The sequence below is a fragment of the Solea solea genome, chromosome 15 (assembly GCF_958295425.1).
Source record: "Solea solea chromosome 15, fSolSol10.1, whole genome shotgun sequence".
Classification (NCBI taxonomy): Eukaryota; Metazoa; Chordata; class Actinopteri; order Pleuronectiformes; family Soleidae; genus Solea; species Solea solea.
Window position 1 is genome coordinate 9,979,753 of NC_081148.1, and position 19,881 is coordinate 9,999,633.

Genomic DNA, 19,881 nt, shown 5'->3' on the forward strand with positions numbered 1-19,881 from the left:
GACAGAAATCATAATGATACAGCAAATGTATGTGTCATTAAAGCTGCAGTAGATGGGAGGATGGCTGGAAAAATAGATGATTGTCAAGTTTCATTCAGTCACACAACACAGATGACCTGGGGAAATCTCTCCATCACATCTGGCAAAACTGACACATGTTTATTGCGTTCATTGTCTGATTCTCTTTTACAATTTTTCATATTAAGTTTTCTTTGCCGTGTAGAAAACGCTGTCAGTGCTGGAGCAACAACATTTCCACTGAATGGACATGTATGCAGAGTATTAGTGGAAGTGAACGTGAACTGCCCTGTGATTGGTCAAAGCCCCAAGGGACATGAGAGTTGTAGTTGTGAGGCTGTAAACAGAGTCCACTCTCTGATCACCTGATTTACAACATAATGAAGGGTTATTATTTAATTATTGATCGATGATGATGAAAAAATCCTGCCTACTTTACCTTTAACATGAATACAAGCATATGAATCATGTTATCTACAGTTTAGAATATAATATAGGTTGGACACTGTTGATGATGTTGGTATAATATATTATTTTGTGTGATATTTATTGCTTGTATTCTATTCTACTCTATTCTATTCTATAACACCTCTACAACCATTCTATTACATAGAATAAACACTTACACCTAATCAATGAAACGGTGCAGAACATTCTCTAACACCTGCAGTCTGTTCCATGGACCAGACCCAATCATCCCATCTTGCTCCCTCAAGATCACGAGCACTTACAACTTGACTCTCGCGATGCTTGGCGTCTTAGCCGCCACTGACACACGGGCTGCGAGAATAGGATAAAGTGGAGGAGAAGAAGCAGGCGAGCTGATATCTGTAAAACCGACCTCAGGAGGACGAGGCGACACGGTAGGAGATATATGTGAATGTGTGAGTGTGTGAGTGTGTGTTTTCATTTATGCAGGCGCGCGAGAGAGTTTCTCTGAATGACGTCACGAGCTTTCCTGAAAGTCAAAACAACCGGTGGCTGCGGTAACGGTTTAGGTGTCGCAGCTCCACGCAAATAATAGGTGTGGAAATTCGTTCATATCGTTCCACAGTTATTTGGTACTGTTAGCAGCGATGCGTGATTAAAGGTTCGGCTTTTGGCGTGAAGCCTTGCACAGCTTTATGTTGCGGTTTACGGACGGTTTACAAAGAGCAGGTGCACGGGGAGAGCAGCAGCGCACCTGCCGCTACAGGTAACACAGGCGGCTACAGCCGCCCTGCGCTGACTGTTAGCATCATAAACGTGACAGGATAGAAACAGCCACAGCTCGCTGTGTTTTGATGTGATGACGCAAGCAAGTTTAACACTCTGGTCCTGTCTCATTATAATGTTTAACATTCATACCATGTAAACATGTAAACATGTACTTGCAGTGCTGTGTGTGTGTAGTGGTTAAGTGATCTACTTCATTTTATTGAATATATTTATTTATTTATTTATTTTATGTTCCTTGCATGCTGTTATATGTTATAAGAATTATTGTTTAATCTTTGTTTCACTACATTTATGTGGCAGCTTTTGCAAGTAGGTCCTTAACAAATTAAGGTTTTTAATCCCATGCATGAAAAGCATGATATGTACACTCACCTGCCATGTGTTTAGGGTTACAGGCATAGTTTTAACATGTAATCGCCAAGTTTGAATATCTGGAATCACCATTACAGATACAGATCATTTCATTGTGACTAGAGTTAATCGTAGTTGTAGATATCTAGGTATTAATAATCAAAACTACAGTTTCACATTCATGTGCATGAGGTTTGTCATAGATATCTACAATTCAGTTTCAGATATCTACAACATTATTATAAATATTATATAATTCTGTGAAAATAATTTATAATTTATGTGAAACTCAATTTGAGAGATAAAAAGGACAATGTAGATTGAGGATCATTAAAGATATCTTGATGTTCAATTATGACTAGTCATAATGAGGTGAGATATCTGAAACTGGAATTATGGATATCTACAATATCAGCAACTGGATCGTAGATATCTATAATGGCAAATCCCATACACACAAATGGCAGAAGTAACGCCATTCTGACCAGTAAAAACTGAATTGCAGATATCTGTAAGTGTAGTTTTGACTCATAAGAATGATGTTGTAGATATCGGTAGTGAATTTCCTGTGAATGTGTGTGTATGTGTGTGTGCGCGGTGTCATCACTGGCTGAGTGGTAGAATGCGTGCAGAGTGTGTGAAAATATGGTGACTGAAGTGACAGAGAGCAGTAGTAATAGGATAGCAGCGCAGGTTAAGTCCTAGGCTGTTGTAAGCTGTAGAGAAGTGTTTCATAAACAACAGCACTGTTATAGCAGCAGGTCGCTCTCTGAGTTTTACTCTCTGTTCTGAAACTGTTGTGGAGAAACAGACGTTTCCCTGAAGTTTTCGCTCACTTCGGCCCTGGAGGAGTTAAAGTCTCCCCTGTGCTCCTCAACGATGGTCTGGGACCCTTACAAACTTCAGGAAAAGGGGACATTAGGTCTTATTTGCAGTGTTGTAATGTAATGAAGTACAAATACTTTGTTACTGCACTTAAGTACAAAATTCAGATATGTGTACTTTGTTATTTAAATATCAACTACATTTCCTCTAACTATCTTTGCTACTACCAAATCAAATCAGAAGAAGAAGAGTTGGTAATTGGTCTGTATTTATATAGCGCTTTTTAGTCTTGATAACTACTCAAAGCCGCTTTACACTACAGTTTTGCCATTCACCCATTAACACCCTTTCACTCACACATTCAAACAGTGCATCTACATGCAACACATTCACATTCACATTCTATTACATGTATTTCACACCCAGTCACACGCTGGCATCAGGAGCAATGTGGGGTTAAGTGTCTTGCCCAAAGACCCACAACCTTCCACTTGAAAGACAACTCACTCTACCACCAGCTTTTTAATACTTTCGCTTTTACTTTTTACAGACATTACATTATTCTTAATACTTAAATACAATAAATGTCAACTTCTACCAAAGTCATTTTCAAAGGTACTTTTACTTTAGTATCCATTTCAGGTACTTCATACAAGACTGGTTAAATGTACCTAATAAAGTAGCTGGTGTGGTCTCGTGCTGCTAAATCCCATTATCTTCAAGGTTTATTGTGACTTCCATTCAGAGGTGGTCTTCGCCATACCATGGTTATAACAAAGGTTTATTTCAGTTACCGTTCACCTCGATAATTCTCACTCACAGTATTTTTCTCTTTTTCGAACATTACCTGTAAATTCTAGAGATGGTCGTGGGGGAAAATCTCTGTAGATTGGCAGTTTTTGAAATACCCAGACCAGCTTGTCTGGCACCAACAACCATGCCATGTTCAAAGTCATTTGAAAGACATTCCCTCTTCATTCTGATGCTTGGTTAGAACTTTGGCAGGTGATCTTGACCATACCCACACACCTTGGCCATGTAATTGGCAGAATAGATATTTGCACAAATGAGTAGCTGAACAGGTGTGCTTTAAGAAGTGGCCATTAGTGTTTATAAAGCAATAATCATTATAAAGTCATATTCATGGTTTCAACATGTTCAGTTTTTGAATACGGTCACTTTTGCCTCAGGAAATAATAACCCCCGCCCCCCCCCCTTTTATCTCAATAACATTTGAACTATTCTGATAAAACACAATTTTCAAACAACCTTAAAATAAAAAAGTAAAGTTAAATTCCTAAAAATACTGACCGTATGTTCCTAAAGTTGGATGGATTATGATCCAATCAATTTAGGGTATTTAGGGGCTATGAGAACCTGGCTCAGTAATAATTTTAATAAAATGTGATAATAATGTCCCTTTTAGTCCCACGACTGGGACTAAAATAATTTTTTGACTTTTTATGTCCAGTCCAGAGTTCCAAATCCAAAGATATAGCCTACAGACTGCAATGATGATAAAATAAAGAAAAGTTAGGAAGCTGGCACCTGCTTACTTTTTTAACCAAGTTAGAAAAACTATTTATATATCAAACATGATGTTGCCTTTGCGGAACACAGTGAGACAAAAAAAATACATATATGTAATAATAATGTTATAATCACTTTGGGGAATATTTAATTTTTAAATACCAGCAACTTCCAAAATAGTTAAAAAAAAAAGAGAGAGAAAAGATTCCAGTTTTAAACCTTAAAGCTTTCCTTCTGTATGTGTCTACCACTGATGGACATGGTGCATGCATGTGTCGAATGCCACAAAATGTATTTGAACTGATTGACCCCATAGACTATTTTCACTGATAACTAACTGTATCGATAACTAGGGGTGGGTCAAAATATCGATATTTTAATTAACAAATGAAGGCGCTCTTAACTCCCTGCCAGTTTCACTCCATCCACGTTCAATACATAGACTTTATGCGCTTTGTTCTCTATGTTGTGAATAAACAGAGAAATCCTGCACTTTTAACTTTTCACAGGCGTTTTCCTTTATTTAGACAGATGTTGTGATGTATCGCTATATGACTGATTGTCTTGCAATATATTGATTATCAATATCAATGGTTATTTATCAATATGGTATCAATGTAGTTGCACATTTCAACACTTGAAGGTACTGTATATATGAGGTTACACAGAGTCCACTTGTTTAGTTTCAATTCATTTTCTTATACTGTTTCTTTATTAATTGGTTTTTTATATATATTTTTCTTAGTATATTGGTCCTTATATATTGTACCTTAGTTAATATCTTAGTAGTTTAGGCTATGAATCTCTGTTATTAAATAACACAGGTGTTTCCACTGGTTCATCACGGCATTGGATATCTATGGTAACATCTAGCCTGGTAAAAGGGGATCATTCATTTGACTGGTCCTGTCCTGTCCTGTCCTGTCCTGTCCTGTCCTTCTCTGTTCTGTTCTACACCTACAGTGATCAGGGCCATGCCAGATTAAGGTTAAAGCTAAGTGAAGCTTCATTGAATTACTCTGCAGCGTTAAAGCTTAATCCAGAATTGCACAGTGCCTATGAAAAGGATTCAGTGCCCTGGGATGTAATTACTAGGGCCTGGAAACATTTTAACTGTTCTCTAATTCAGTGCCAGAACAATAGCTGAGCTGCAGTATTAGTACCAGGACAGTATAGAGGTCAACTGATGTGGGTTCTTTTATGGCTGATGCTGATATTTTGATATCAGTGCAGCTGATGGCCACGGCATATATGCATGGCGATACTCCTGGACATTATTTTTGATTAGTTATTATTATAATTTTTTTTCCCTGTAGCAGATAAAATACACTGTTTAACAATAACAAATGACATACAACATTGTGTAATGAAATAAACACATGTAGAACAACACGTTGTTGTCACAGGAGCATTTGTCACGTTTCTGTGAATGAAAAAGTGTGATGTGTAATGACTGATTAATATATCATAATCGGCCAATGCTGATTGTTAAATATCAAATTAAAATATTGGTTTCTATGAATTTTAAATGAAATCAGAATCTCTAAATGATCAATATTAAGAGTCGGGATCTCTTCAACGTGACCTAACTACAACCTTTGCACCTGTGCTTGGAAAGAGAAAGACTCATCCATCGATGTAAACTGCTCGCGTGGCCAACAACTTAAATGTGATGTTGCTCGTCATTCAGGTCACAGTCATCTTCAGGAGTTATCTGTGCGAAGCTGGACTTGCTTGAGTCAAGTTGAATTGTCTGCATTGTGATTCCTTTAATCTGCAAGTTTCCTACACATTCTCTCATATTTCCCACTTGTCAACTAAGGGAATCCATTCCAGAATGTGTAGCAACATGTCTGTGAAGGCTGTCAGTCATCCAGGTCATAGCCTTCTTCTGCTCTTGCTTACATTGAAACTGAACAAGCAAGTGCACTTGCCTACAGCTAACTCCCAAAGTTGTGACCTATTGTTGTTGTTCTGGTTTTAGATTAGCCAATACTGTGTTCTGCTGTAACACAAATATCACATGCTAGGGTGTATGCCTGCCTGTGTGTGAGTGTGACTGTAAATCTGCTCCAGCTTCTGTTATGATGCTGCAGTCCCTGCAAATGTCGGCGGCAGTGCAGACACTTGCTGGTCTGAATACTGATTTCCAGCTAGATTGCTACAACTGCTTGCCCAGCCGTCGTAGTGCTGATCCCCATTCAAGCCGAGCAGCGTAGTGCTCTTGTGCGTTGTGTAATACAGCGCACCCTACTATAGGGTGCATTTGAGGTGAACACGGCAGCTATGCAGAGAGAGTGGGGAAGGGAGGGGGAGCAGTAGTGAGCAGCAGAGAGGTGCAGAGATTTGGGCAGAGAGAAAGAGTGTGAGAGCATCCCTAACTGCCGTTGTTTCTATTTATAGCCAAGCCTTACTCCACAGTCCTTAGATGCTCTTCCACCTCCTACGCACAGGCATCGTCCTACACACGCACATGCAAACATGTTGACAAAATAATTTGACATGCAGAAATACAGCAAGCACTGAAAGATAGACTAGTCTTTTCCACACAGCACTGCCTGTTCATCATAAAAATATAAAAAAGATTTGACTAAATGAGAGGCAGAGCTCAGGAATGACCTTGACTGCTGATCAAGGTCAGTTTTTGCTTCATCAAGAGCAATAATTCATCCGATTTATCTGTGAGTGTTAGTGACAGAAAGAGGAACTAGGGTATAATTGGGTGGGGGAAGAGTGTCCTCACAATAACTAGTTGTTTGTCCAGTCAGATTGTATGAAAGGGAAAGAGAGGGAGCAGTAGAAGAGGAGATAAATTAATCCATGCCTTCTTTTCTCTTGATTTTTTTTTCTCTTTCTTCTCCTTTCACTTCCTTCCAGGCTGAGTCACTACTGGTGAGGAGGAAGGTCTGGAGTGGGAACGAGAGAGGAGGAGGAGGAGGTGGAGGAGGAGGAGGGGGAGAAGAAGAAGAAGAAGAAGGGAGGGAGATAAGCCACAACAGGAAGCAAAACGACACACACACAAACACAGTGCGTGTGTCTGTGTGTCTGAGAGAGAGACTGCGCGAACAAGAGGTTGAACGGGAAAGGAAGGGAGGGAGAGTGACGCGGAGGCTGGGAGAGCCTGCCCCCCCTCCTCTCCTCCTCTCCCTCTCTTTCTCTCCTCTCCTCCTCTCCTCCCCTCCTCCCTCTCTCTCTCTGTGGAGCAGGCGTGTAGCGACATCAGACTCGGCGTGAAGGAACCATGAGCGATGTCACCATCGTTAGAGAGGGATGGCTCCAGAAACGGGGTAAGTGCATTCAGTACATCTCCTTTTCTACTCTCTCCTCCTCTCTGCCTCTCTTTTTTCTCCTCTTCTTCTCAGCCTCTTGTCTAGACTGAGGGCCTGGCCGTGGCTGTCCACATGTGCTGGTGGGAGGATGTGAATGTTTGCAGTTGAGTGTGTGTGTGTGTGTATGTGTGATCACATGGGTGTATGATTATCAAGTGCGAGTGTATGCATGTGCCTTTGCCCCCATAGAGATGTGTCTCTTTATTATAAGCCTGTCTGGCAGTTTGTTTGCTAAGCCTCTCTGTGATTCTGTCTGGTTGTGGCTGGAAAAGAGTGTGTGTGTGTGTGTGTGTGTGTGTGTGTGTGCATGGCTTTGTGCATGTGTGTGTGTGTGTGCAGTTGATTACATGTACCAGGCCTGTTGTTACACTACTGGTGCATGGTGTTCTCTCAGACCAGTGTGTGTGCTAGTTTATAGTCAAGTTAGTTTTGCCTGTCAGATGTTATTGTTCAATGCACTTGTATGTGTTGACTTCTTATAAAATCCTGAATGGTGTAACTGAGAGTCATATGACATGGGTTCGGTTGGGGTGGAGTCAAGGGGGTGGGGGGGGTTTCACTGACAACACATCCTGTTTACAACCAAATGAAAAACAGACAAAATGTCATAGTTGAAGCGCATGTAACACAGATAGCACTTCCCTGTTCTCAGATATTCACAGCTTATGTTAAGTAAGTGGTTGCTGCAACAGGTGACCAGTCGTTTGTTGTCATGTGTCACGCTGAACCAGCAACTGTCAAAAAAGGACTTTGTGATGATTGCAACTGTACGCCACTTTAGGACTTTGTGTTTGTTTTGCCCGTATAAACTCTGATTTCATTCACTCATGTGTCTGCTGATGCTGATTCCTTCAGGCACAGACGTGTGTATATGTCGTTGTTTCACAGAGAGAGTCTCAGGGCCACAACAAGGGGGATTTCCAATTTTTTTATACACCAGTGAGCATCATCCCACTGACTATGTGATGGTGTCTAGGAATGTGTAACACAAACTGTGGAACAGGAAGTGATGACTGTAGGATGCTGGGTAATGTAGGCTAACACCATAGCACAGCAGGATAACATGCTGGATCATGTGCACATTTCTGACACACACACACATAGACACATAGGTACACTACAAACTGTACTGCTGAATTAGAGGGGAGGATCTTTGTTTATGTGTGCCAGCATGCCACTGTGATCCCTCAGACAGTCGTCTGTGCATATTAAGAGGAACACATCGCCCCCAGTCACGACGCAGTGCTACCAGTGTTCATCAGTGTGTGAGAGAGGTTGTAGGGAAGGAAAGGGAAGGGAACGCAGGGTGGGGAGTTGTTTGTGTCAGGAATATGAATGTTTGTCTGTATCATATGCTAAATCTTTGTCTGTGTTTGTGTGAGCAGAGAGGAGCAGGGTCGGGGTGCTGACTCACTGTCCATGTCGTGACTGCAGTCTTAAACATTTTTTACTGAAACGAAACAGTGAGAGAGACTGAGAGAGAGGTAGTGAAACCTCTGCACACATGCACACACAAACTTTTGTTGGAATGAAAGTACACATAGCTGCTGCATGCAGTTGTGTTTTGGCTGTCTGTGAGGCCCTGTGCATGTTGTTTTGTTTTGACCATGTGACATCAGGATAGTGACATAAAAAGGGGAACTAACTAACTGAACAGGTGGAAAACTGAGCTGAGAGGAGGGTGGCGAAGAGATAAGGGGCCATTATATGGAAACAGTGTTAATAAATAATCAATAAGTCAAATTCAAACAATAATAATTAATTTGTCTGAAGCGTCAGTGGGTCTTAAAACATCACTCAAATGTATTGCATTCCATCCAAATGACATAAATATTTGACATTCAAAGTAACATTGACATTGTAAGTTGTACCTATTGATTTAGTCTATATTAAACTTTATTTGACCGTGATACTGATAACGAGGAACTTTTGGTCTTAATATTGAGTCCAGTAATAAAGATTCCGGATAAAATTGATTGAAATTAGTTTCCCATTGACGGCACAAATAATTGGTGAGGCTGACTTCTCGTGCATGCGTGCACCCTCATGAGCATACTTGACTTTCTGCATGTTTTATGAAGAGACTGTGAATCTATCAGCATGTTGCATTTGTTTGACAAGCCACAAACCATTAGAGTATTTCTGTTCATTCAGTCAAACATGACATTATCACACACACACACACAAACTAGACTGATCAACTTACATATGCCAGAGGATGCTGATCACTGGGATACTCAGATATCGATGGAAAATGTACTGTAACAATAGAAAAGCTACAGGGGGTTCTTTTGAATTCCTTCCTTCCTTCCTTCCTTCCATCCATCAGTCCATACTAAAATATAAAGTGCTTCACATAGGTATTATAAAAATCAATGAGAGACAGAAAAACAAAACCATAAATGATAATGAATATATATATAAAAACAAGCATAAAATGGTAGTTAAAGAAAGCGGTACGTATAAAACAAAAGTGTAAAAAGCAAACCTCTCTGTCTGTTCTTTACACAGCAAATTAAAAGTTTTCCCATCATCCTCCTGGAACACAGTGTCAAACCTCAGGAACATCACCTCTGCAAAGGAAAGCACACTGTGTCCTCAGATGACTGAGCCTCTCGCTGCTTGCATTCTCACGAGCACACCGATGATTTCCTTCCCCCTCTCATTAAAGCGGGTAGGAGTGGGTAGTGCATTTAGCTCCATCATTTCTATGGAAATAATGAACAGTGGATACATACCAGGATCTGTTGTAGTGGCTAATATAAAGGCATTAGACGTGCAGGGGAAACCACAAGAAGCAGTATTCGGAACCCTGTTATTGTGCTCTGTTACAATTTAAAATGATTAAGGAGAAATGTGGTGATAAGTGTAAACTATCAGTCTTTCAGTCCAAATGTTAGACGCCTTTTTGTATTGCACCTTAAAACCTGAATCCGTGTTGAAGTCCACTTCTTTCCCACCTTGGCTTGGAGTTTACTTCCTGTCAGTGCATGTAAGGCCACAGAGGTTGCAGTCATCCAGTGTTGTCGAGGATACTGTTTCCTCCACTAGCATCAGCCCACACAGCAGTCAGCACAACAGATGGCCAGGAGGGAGGAGAGAGACAGGAAGAACGCCATCATCTTTTCTTTGACACTTTCTGTCCCTTAGATGTGTTACTAAGCAGAGCTACGTACAAGACACTCTTCTTTTTAAGGTTTATTCTTGATATTCCTCAGATCAGATCTTTCTTTTAAATAGATCATTATTTTTATTGCATTGAGATAATCAAGTGATTCAAAAGAAAAATTCACATAAAGGTTAAAAACACGTTTGAGCTCTGAAAACCCCCTTTATTTGGTACTAATATTGAACATAATCGAAACCATACAGTTCCAGAAATTCCACAGCAAATGCCACATACCAACGAGACACATTCATTCATAACACTGGAGCCTGTATCTTAATGTCTGGGAGGGAGTATGTTCTCTTTTTTCTCCTTGTGGCAGTTCAATAATTTTGGAGGCTGCAGAGGAAATTATTATTGATTTCTGTGATAGCATTTTGGGCAAATCTCAGGGGAATCGTGGGGGTATGGGCACATTCATACATGATTTTGTATGATGCAGTGTTAGATTGCATCGCAGGATCCCTGTCGTCGACTGAAATGCTGGCTCTGCTCATGTTGCTGTGTGTTTTTGCGAGTTGCTTTCATGTGACTGTATGTACAGTTCTGATCACATGATGAAGACAGTCAGGAAGTTACTTAATTACATATTCACTGTCTTCCGTTACTGCACATATTGACCTGCATCTTACCATGGTCATAAACATACCTTTACCTTTAATGCCCCATCCCCGCTGCTTAATTCTTTTGGGAGTTGTCTGTGCTTTAGTCTGTACGTTAAGACTTGTGAGGGGTTCATTTGGGTGCAGTGCAGTGTGGCAGTCATCTTGGCTGAGTGGGTTCAGTGAGTTCAGTGTTGGAGGCTGGCTGGCTGGCTGGCTAGATCAGGTGGCACAGCCAGATCTCTGATATCAATCATCAGTCGCTGCTACCGCTGCTGCTGCTGCCGCCACTGTCTGCAGTGTCGCCCTTCTTCTCTCCTCTCCTCCTCCTCGTCCGTCCCGCCTCTGCTGTATAGCCTGTCAACACAACTTACTCCCTTTATTGCCATTCACAATCTTTGGCTCTGTGTGCGTCCTCCCATCTCGCTGCCCTGCTCTTGCTCTCCCCTGTGTCTCTCAAACTCATGAATATATGGGGCAGTGTAGCAGACAGTGCAGGCTTTGTTATGAATGGCATCCTCTTGCACATCCGGAGGAAGTGTATGCTCCAGTGTGGCTTTACAAACTGTCTCCATTGTCCTAAGAATGAGTCACTCTACACTGCAGAGAAGGGCAGTCAGCCAGACAGTCAGACAGACCAACAGCAGAGCGCAAACATACAGACTGGTCTGCAGAGCCTACAGACAAACAGGAAAAACAGCCAGAGAGCGAGCGTTTGTGACAGCTAGAGCCAGCACAGAGGAGAGACCTGCAACAAGCTGTATACAGACCCCAGACCACCGACACATGCATAGATACACAGAACACTGTACTGATCTAAATAATCTATCAACCAGTTGATACCCTGTCTTTAAATTGTATGCACTGGTTGATATGAATCAGTTTATGAAGCCGCTAAGCTGTTACTTCCTCACTGTGTTTTCAAGACTGTCTCAATATTTGCTATGCTAATGAGAGTCAATATGCTCACAAGACTTTATTTAACCTTTATTGAACCATGGGAGTCAATTGAGAACCAATTCTCATTTGCAATGACGACCTGGCCAAAGTAGGGTCCTCTCTTTTTAAATAAATATTTAATTGAAGGTAAGCAGTAATAATGGAGTTGGCTTTAATTTGTAATTGAAATGAATCAATGTCTACATAAACAAGAAATAGCATCAAATAAAGTTGTTCAATAATGAGAGTCCCCTAACATTTGGTTACTGACAGGCAGCACTAAGATATAAAATGACATATATTTGTAATAGTTGTGATAACTATGATTACTGGGAGCAAATATGGTACACATACGAAATAAATGAAAATAATGAGCATCTTAATAATTTTGTTTTCTCAGAACAATTCTGAAGGTCATTCAGAAAGTGTTGAAAGAAATGTAAGCATTTTTGTCAGCAAATTGCTTCATCGGCGTCGGCATTACTTTGACTGAGCATTACCATGTGCAAATGACCAAAACAGCAGCTGCTTGTTGTTATAGAGCCTTTAACTTTCCTTAAATGTATATGTACCACAGATAAGTGGAGAGTCATACGTTAAAAAGTGCAGTTTCTGAGCTAAATAGCCTGAAGCTTAACTCTGGAGAGTCAATCAGTCAGTGAGATTAGTGGTAAGTGGAAGGAAGCATCCTTGTAAGGGCCATGTAAACAGAGGGATGGATTACTGGAAGGGTGGATGAATGAACTGATATGGTGAGGGTGAGTCTGGGATAAATGAATGAATGGATGGGTCAATGGATGAAGTGCTGATCTCTGCAGAGAGAAAAACTTGGAAGGAGGAAGAGAGACGGGATGAAGGGATTGACAGATTGAGTGATGAGATTAGTTTGTAGCTCAGGATCATCGAAATGCTGACCTCAAACATTTGATCACGGTCTGGATGCACACATTCACATGCATTCACACAAACACACTTCACTGAATTGTTATCATTTATCACCGACTGTACAATTCATGGAGCCACTATGATACTTATAGCATCGGTGTGATCACCAGGTCATGGAAAAAGAAAATGGTAAAATACAGTACTATCCATAAATCCTAAACATCACATAAATGTTTCACTAAGCACGAGGGACGTGCTGTAAAGAGAGTCGTGCGCCATTACCATCATATGACCAGGACGTGAGCGAGGGCTCCATATGTCTGCCACACTGATGATGCCTGGTTAAGAGATTAAATAAAAATAAAAACGTGGTATCGAGCCGTCATAGATTCAATGCAATGCAACGACTGATGAAGCATTTTCCAGTTTTGTATTCACTTATCAATTTTTTATAATCAAATATTCACGCCCATCAATATTTGGTTGGTATCAGATTGGGGCTGATTGGAGGAGGCAGGTTGTAGGGTTTGATTTGTATGATTTAGGGCAACACATTAGTGCCTGTTTTTTTAATGGCTACTGTCACCGTTGGTTGGAAAGATAAGTGCTGAAGAGAGTAACCTGTTAGTGAAATATGTTCAATTAATTTGTTTTTCATCATGGGTTAGGGTTCATGTTAGAATCACATACCCTTTTCTTGGCCTTGGTCAAACTGCATGTTCTTTACTTTGGGGTACTATACAGTACTACTCTCTTGGGGGAAAGATAATCCAGATCCCCGTTTGCCTTTCATTTTCAATTCAAGTGTGATCAGTGTTGAGGAAACTCATGATGGTTGAGGAGAGTAGGTGTGCCAGCCGACGGCCTGCATAGGTCTAGTCACGATACTTCTGTGATCTCCGATTCCTTTGCAGGAGCCTTGTTGTTGTTGATTCACGTGTTTAACAGGAGCTGGGAGGCCAGCAAAGAGCAAAAATAATGAAAAATGGCCAAGGAAGTGGAGGAACACAGGATCATTTTAAGCCTGCAGAAGGGTATAAAGCAGCAAATCCCTTAAAAGTGGTTGAATCATTAAAAAGTGTTGGTTAGGGTTTGCTCAGTGATTTGCAAGAGTGAGCAGGAGCAAATTGGGAAAATAAGAAGAAAAAAAGGTGGATGCCATTATTCTAGAAAAGAAGAATGTGATCAAAGGTGTGATCTCTGGTGCATGTGCGGGGGTGGAACAGTTCTGGATGTGAGGTGGTACAAGGCCAACGAAGGAGGAAATCTTAATGCCACAGTCTTTAGAACATTTGAGGGAAATGTTCTATCTTCTAAAGTGTTCCTCGAACACTTGGTATTGTGAGTTGCGGAGAATCAAAGAGGACAACTACACTGCTTTAGTTATGGCCATATGTATTGGAAAGAGGGGATGTGCAAGATGTGCGGGACACACACACACGATGTCTAAGATTGTGAAGCATCAACTTCTAAGCTCAGAGGTCAGAAATGACTTCATGACGTCATAAACAGAGGCCTTAACGTTTTAGAGTTAGGCTTAGAGTTTCAAGAATGGTTGACAGCTTGGATGTGGGTGCTTCTCTGCTGATTTAATCAGTGGAAAATCATCAGGACGATATTGCAATTAGAAGGAAAGCCCTCCTAGCATTTATAGCTGATGTTTTGTATGTAGTTTGTTAAAAGAAAACTAGATCTCATATAATCACTTTTGTGTCAGAAGCAGGTACAAGGTTCCTGGGGCTGAAGAATCATGTCCCTCAGCAACTTCCTGAGTGTATGAAATTGAGTCAGGTGGCCGGTCCCTCTGCCAGAGGGGATGGGGTTAAGAAATCACCACCTTGCCATGCAGGCAGTTTTGACATTTCTTCAAGCAGCTGGTTTATATGGACAAATCTGAAGGGACAGAACAAGAGGAAAGACTTCGAACAGTGATGGGAGCTTTGAACTGCGTTGAGTAAACTTGAACTTTGTTTAAAGAACTTTGAATTGTGAGTATAGCAACTTTGAACTCTGATTAAGAACTTTGAACTTTGAACAAAGTTCAAGAATAAGAAATAAATACATTGTGGCTTCCTTTAGAATCCTAGAACGGCAAACGCGCAATAAAATGATTATGTATGCTGCACATGATTTAAATCAACACGCCTACCACACAGAGTAGTGTTCCGTAGCTGATTTTGTTGACTGATGTTGGTTTTTTTTGTTGTTGTCGTATTTTTCCCCCCGCAACTAATTGATTAGTTGAAGAAGTAAGTACAGTTTCAGTTGACAAGGTTTTTCTTATATTTGTATTAGTTCAGAAAGAGAGACAGTAACAGTGGGCCAAAAGAAAGCACACAACATTGAGACAATGACACTGATTGTGTCATAAGAAGATGACATTATTATAATATAATAATCTGATTGGGTTATATACACTCATTAGCCACTTTAAGAGCTATACTTGACTCCTAATGAAGTGTGTAGACTGGCACCTGGTGTTGTCTTTCATCTGCTTCAAGGTTTAAAGTGTTCTGCATACGTTGGTTGTTACAAGTGGTGGCTTGAGATGATGTTGGATAACTGCCACTCACTGGCAACACTAGAGATGCTTCTCACCAGTTCAGTCATCTCTGAACCACTCAGACCAGTCACTTATGTCACTTTTCCTCCTCATTCTGATAATCATGTCTATAGATCTAAATGCACTGAGTTGCTGTCATGTGATTGGCTGATTAGATGTCTTAAGAAGCAGTAGAATAAAGGGCTATTGAGGGTACAGTGTGTGCAGTCTCGTGTGATGCTGCTATTAATGTTAGTGATTGTTGTATGGATGAAATCCAGATGTAACGATACAATGAAAGCTGGTTTTATGAAAACTTGCTTAGGGCTATCTTTGGTGGGTTTGATTTGAGTTTGTTCCCGTTATGTCTGACTTAATACTTAAGCTGCGTGCCTTGCTGACGTCACGACGACCAGTTTAAAGGGACAGTCAGTCTATTTATATCTTTCCACCTGTAATCTGTTTCTGACAGGATTAACAAAGCCACTAGCTGAAGCCTGCTGTGCCACAGAGGCACAGTGAAAAATGTGAGCCGTGAATAAATACAGGGATTCACACAGATGCACAGTGAGAAGAACAGTGTGTACAGAACATGTAAGGCACAGAAGTGTGTAGAATGCGATCACTGCGAGGGTATTTTAGGAAAGCAAGGACAAATGTATGTCTGTTCTCAGCCGAGGAGAAGCTGTGACTGCATGCACGCCTTTTGCGTGTTTATGTCAAAGTGTCGGGTTAGTTTGCCTGATGAAAACCGAGAGGAGGAAGAGATGAGTGATAAAATGTTTTGTTCTCCCTCAGCCAGTCTCCAGTTATTAATTAGTTGTCCATGATAAAAAAAAAGTGTAGAGCAGCAAATGGCTGTGGCAGTCATGTCTGCAAGGCTTGGCTCTATGTTCTGAGGGCGCTAAATGTCCCCCATATGGTCCACTGGCTGGGGCCTGCTCCTCAACAAGCTCTCATTAAACTAGTGCTTAATATACTGTACCAAGGTAAGGAAGGACATGCACACCGTCACCAACTGAGAAACAAATCACAACATCTGACAGAGAATTGGGAACGAAGGGACAGGAGGACAGGGAGGTGGTGTTTGTTTCTGTGTATGTGTGTGTGCATAAGGTTTGTGTGTCTGTGTTTTCTGAGGCCGACGCTGTATAATTGTTAACTTGCCATCTGTCATCAAGAATAGACTTCTATCTTTGCATGTGTGTGTGTGCATGCAGAGGAAAGATGAGACGGGAAACAATGAAAGAAACAGCGAGTGAGGTGCAGATGTCTCGCTGCGTATAGTGGCTCGAGCACGAGTTTCTATGGTGGACTGCTGTATGGGAGGAGGTGGAGGGGGAGGACGGAGAAGAAAGGAGGGCGAACATCTGCCATAGTCAGATATTGCTCCGTGGTTTGAGTGTTTCTACACAATATCATGAATTTGAATAGACCAGGGACATGGCCTGCTCATTAAGTATCTTCCAGGACCAGTCAGCCAGGGTTCACAGAGTGCTAGTATTTTTCAGTGTCTCAGATAGAATATTCTTCACCATGTTTTAACAATAGTGCAAGAGCTGAGGGTTTTTTTTTTTTCTACCATATAGAGGTCCCAATGTTGTGTATAAAATAAGGATATTTTCTGTCTTTACAGTGTACGATATTCATATTGAAACAAATAGGTGAATTATTGTGAAAATCATCCCTGTAAAACAAAAAGCTCAGGCATCTCACACACTGTCATGATGTTGTTCAAGGAAAGTTTTTCATCTGGTCATTCTGGGTTCATGCCAAAATATAGACATTGACACGGAGTTCATTTTAACTCACAGTGGTTTATTTTCCCCAGTGTTAAACATCACAGTGGGTTTTAATGAAACACTGAGCTTTGCTTTTTTTTTTTTGATGATTTTAGGACCAATATAAATCATCATGGTACTTTTTAAATGAAAATATACTTTTTTAAAATTAAAATAAATGTGTATTCTATGCTGCTCACATCATGACACACAGTATGGTCTTCTTTGTTCCTTTTGAATTGCCTTTAAAGCCCGAGTGTCTGTCGCTGGCCAGCTGAGGTGGACATGTTGTCAAAAACAGCCTCTAAGACAGAGACGTTACAGCATGACAAACACCAGCTCTCCATCAAGGAGAGGGAGGTGTTTGTCTGAGATGGAGTGACATATACATATATATATATGTACAGCATATAACTGTTAACTCTTAACTGTTACATATTACTTAGAGTGTGACAGATAAGCAAGCAGTCACTAATTGCGCTCAACCTCTTAATTTTGTTGGTTTAAACTTCAGGTGAGTCACAACTGGGTTATGCCGCTCTAACCCGTCTGCACACACTGAACTCAAATGCAGTGCCAGTTGAACAGATGGGCTCGGACAGGTGGACAGACAGACAGACAGACAGACAGGTAGCCATGCAGGCGGGACAGTGGGGAGAGCAGCAGTTAGTGAGGTGGAGAGCACTTATTGTCGGCCCTTCAGTGCAACACATGAATGGATCTTTTGGAGTGAGGCACGGCTGGGCTGGTGTGTGTTTTTCTTGTATGTGTGTGTGGTGGGAGGTTGTGATGGGGGGGGGGGGCACTTGACATTACTTAGGGTATAGTACTTGATTGTTTACTTTTTCCTGCATGGCTGAGCTGTATTCTTGTGTGTGTGTGTGTGTGTGCATGTGTGTATATTGTGTGTGAGGCTGCAGTGCGTTGAAGTTTACAGACAGAAAGACAAATAGCACAATGCATCTTTGCTGCTCTAGGAAAGGGGGGGGGGTTACACAAAAGACCAGAGGGGACTTACACACACACATATATATAACGCCAGCTGCTGCCCACAGCTCCAGCCCAGTATTACTGAATTAATAATACAGAGCTGACCACTCTGGAATAATACACACATAAGAATTACACACATAGACACACACATATGCATGCACAAAGCTTTGCACCTGTTCATTACTGCTTAACTGGACAGGACTGAGCTAGTTAACCCCCTCCCCTCATCACACACACACGCACACTCCATGTTGCCTGTCTGTGTTGTAGGCAACACTTAGACAGCTGTGTCTGTCTCGTGGCCCCTCCTCCTCTTGTCCTGATCGACAGCTAATCCTGCTGACGGACTGACTGACTGGTCCGGCTTCCCAGTCTATTTGTCTGATATGATGTGCCGTGTATTTTAATGTCGTCGCAGCTCACACTTATATTTAGAAAAGGATGTGCGGCGCTTTGGCAGAGAACGCCGGTGGATTTGAATGCCAATGATGCACCGTAAAATAAATGAAGAAATCGATGATGCCAACACACAATGTCGTCCAAAGGAGAGAACAGAGAGAGGCAATACACCAGCAATCAGTGCAATTTAATTAGCCTACTCACTGGATGGTGTGTGCATTTCTTAATCACATCGGATCCTCTGCATTCTGAACATATACAGCGTTGCATCTCCCAATTTTCTTGGGTGTTTGAATGCAGTTGAGAGGGTTTTGTTTTGTGCTGTTAGCTCAGACTGTATTTTTACCTTCTTAACACACTAGAGGACCAGAACAGATCAGTCTTTGTGTTTTCAGCATGTGACGCTTTTGTACTGGTGCATGTTTGTGTACGTGTGGGTGGAAAGGTGTTTTTGGAGAAAATAAACTGTCCAACTGAGCTCGGTATATGATCTCGATCTGAGATGAACATTATTTGTGTGTAATTTGTGGCTACAGAATTTGTTTTACTGCCCCCCCAAAAAGAAAAAATGGTTGAACTGAATTGATATTTCGGAAAAAAATGTAAGTGTAACATAACTTTACTGTAGTTTGAATGGACTTCATTCATTTATATGTTTCTTTTTTCCTTAGTGCTTAAATTTAGCATTACTGTACGTGCGCACAAGTGACTGAAGTGAATCTTATTCCCTTTTCACTCCCTTAGCATCAACGATAACTATGACATCTTATGCTACACTGACCTTTTTTATTATTCAGGATCCAGTTTTCTTTATTATTAGAACTCTCCTCCATTGACCTCCATTCTAAATGAGTTACTGTGATTTAGCAGTCTTTCATTATAATAACGATAATAATAATAATAGTACTTCTGACAGTGAACTGTGAATACAAACAAAGTCTAGAAATCAGTAATGTGGAGGGTAGGTGAGTGGAAATGTGCCGTTATCTTTTTAAAACTCTCTAATGTGTGAGAGAAAAATAAATCTCACTGGACTGAGGCTGACCCAGTCTTTCATATTATACACAAGGTCACACTAGGCCCAGGTGTGTCTCCTGTCTGTAATGATCCTGTTTCACAGGACAAGTCTCTGCAAACAGCAGAGCACAGAGCAGGAGACAGGTGAGAAGGGCAGAGAGGCCATCACAAAACAACCTCATCATTAAGGAGGGGAAACTTGTCCTCAGTTGTACGGTTACTTTATACATTTAAACATTCTCCTTGGGTGCTATATGTTTTTAGCTATAATGAGTAGCAACACATC

General features: G+C 41.0%; 1 protein-coding gene across 1 annotated transcript in view; it reads left to right on the plus strand.

Moving 5' to 3' along the window:
• Positions 1–791: 791 nt before the first annotated feature.
• The window catches only part of akt3a (v-akt murine thymoma viral oncogene homolog 3a), a 52,807-nt gene continuing 33,717 nt past the window's right edge, over positions 792–19,881 (plus strand). Inside the window, exons 1-2 of the mRNA XM_058651258.1 lie at positions 792–881; positions 6,820–7,229. Coding sequence (XP_058507241.1) covers positions 7,184–7,229 — 46 coding nt within the window. The 5' untranslated portion in view covers positions 792–881; positions 6,820–7,183. The remainder of the gene's footprint in view (positions 882–6,819; positions 7,230–19,881) is intronic.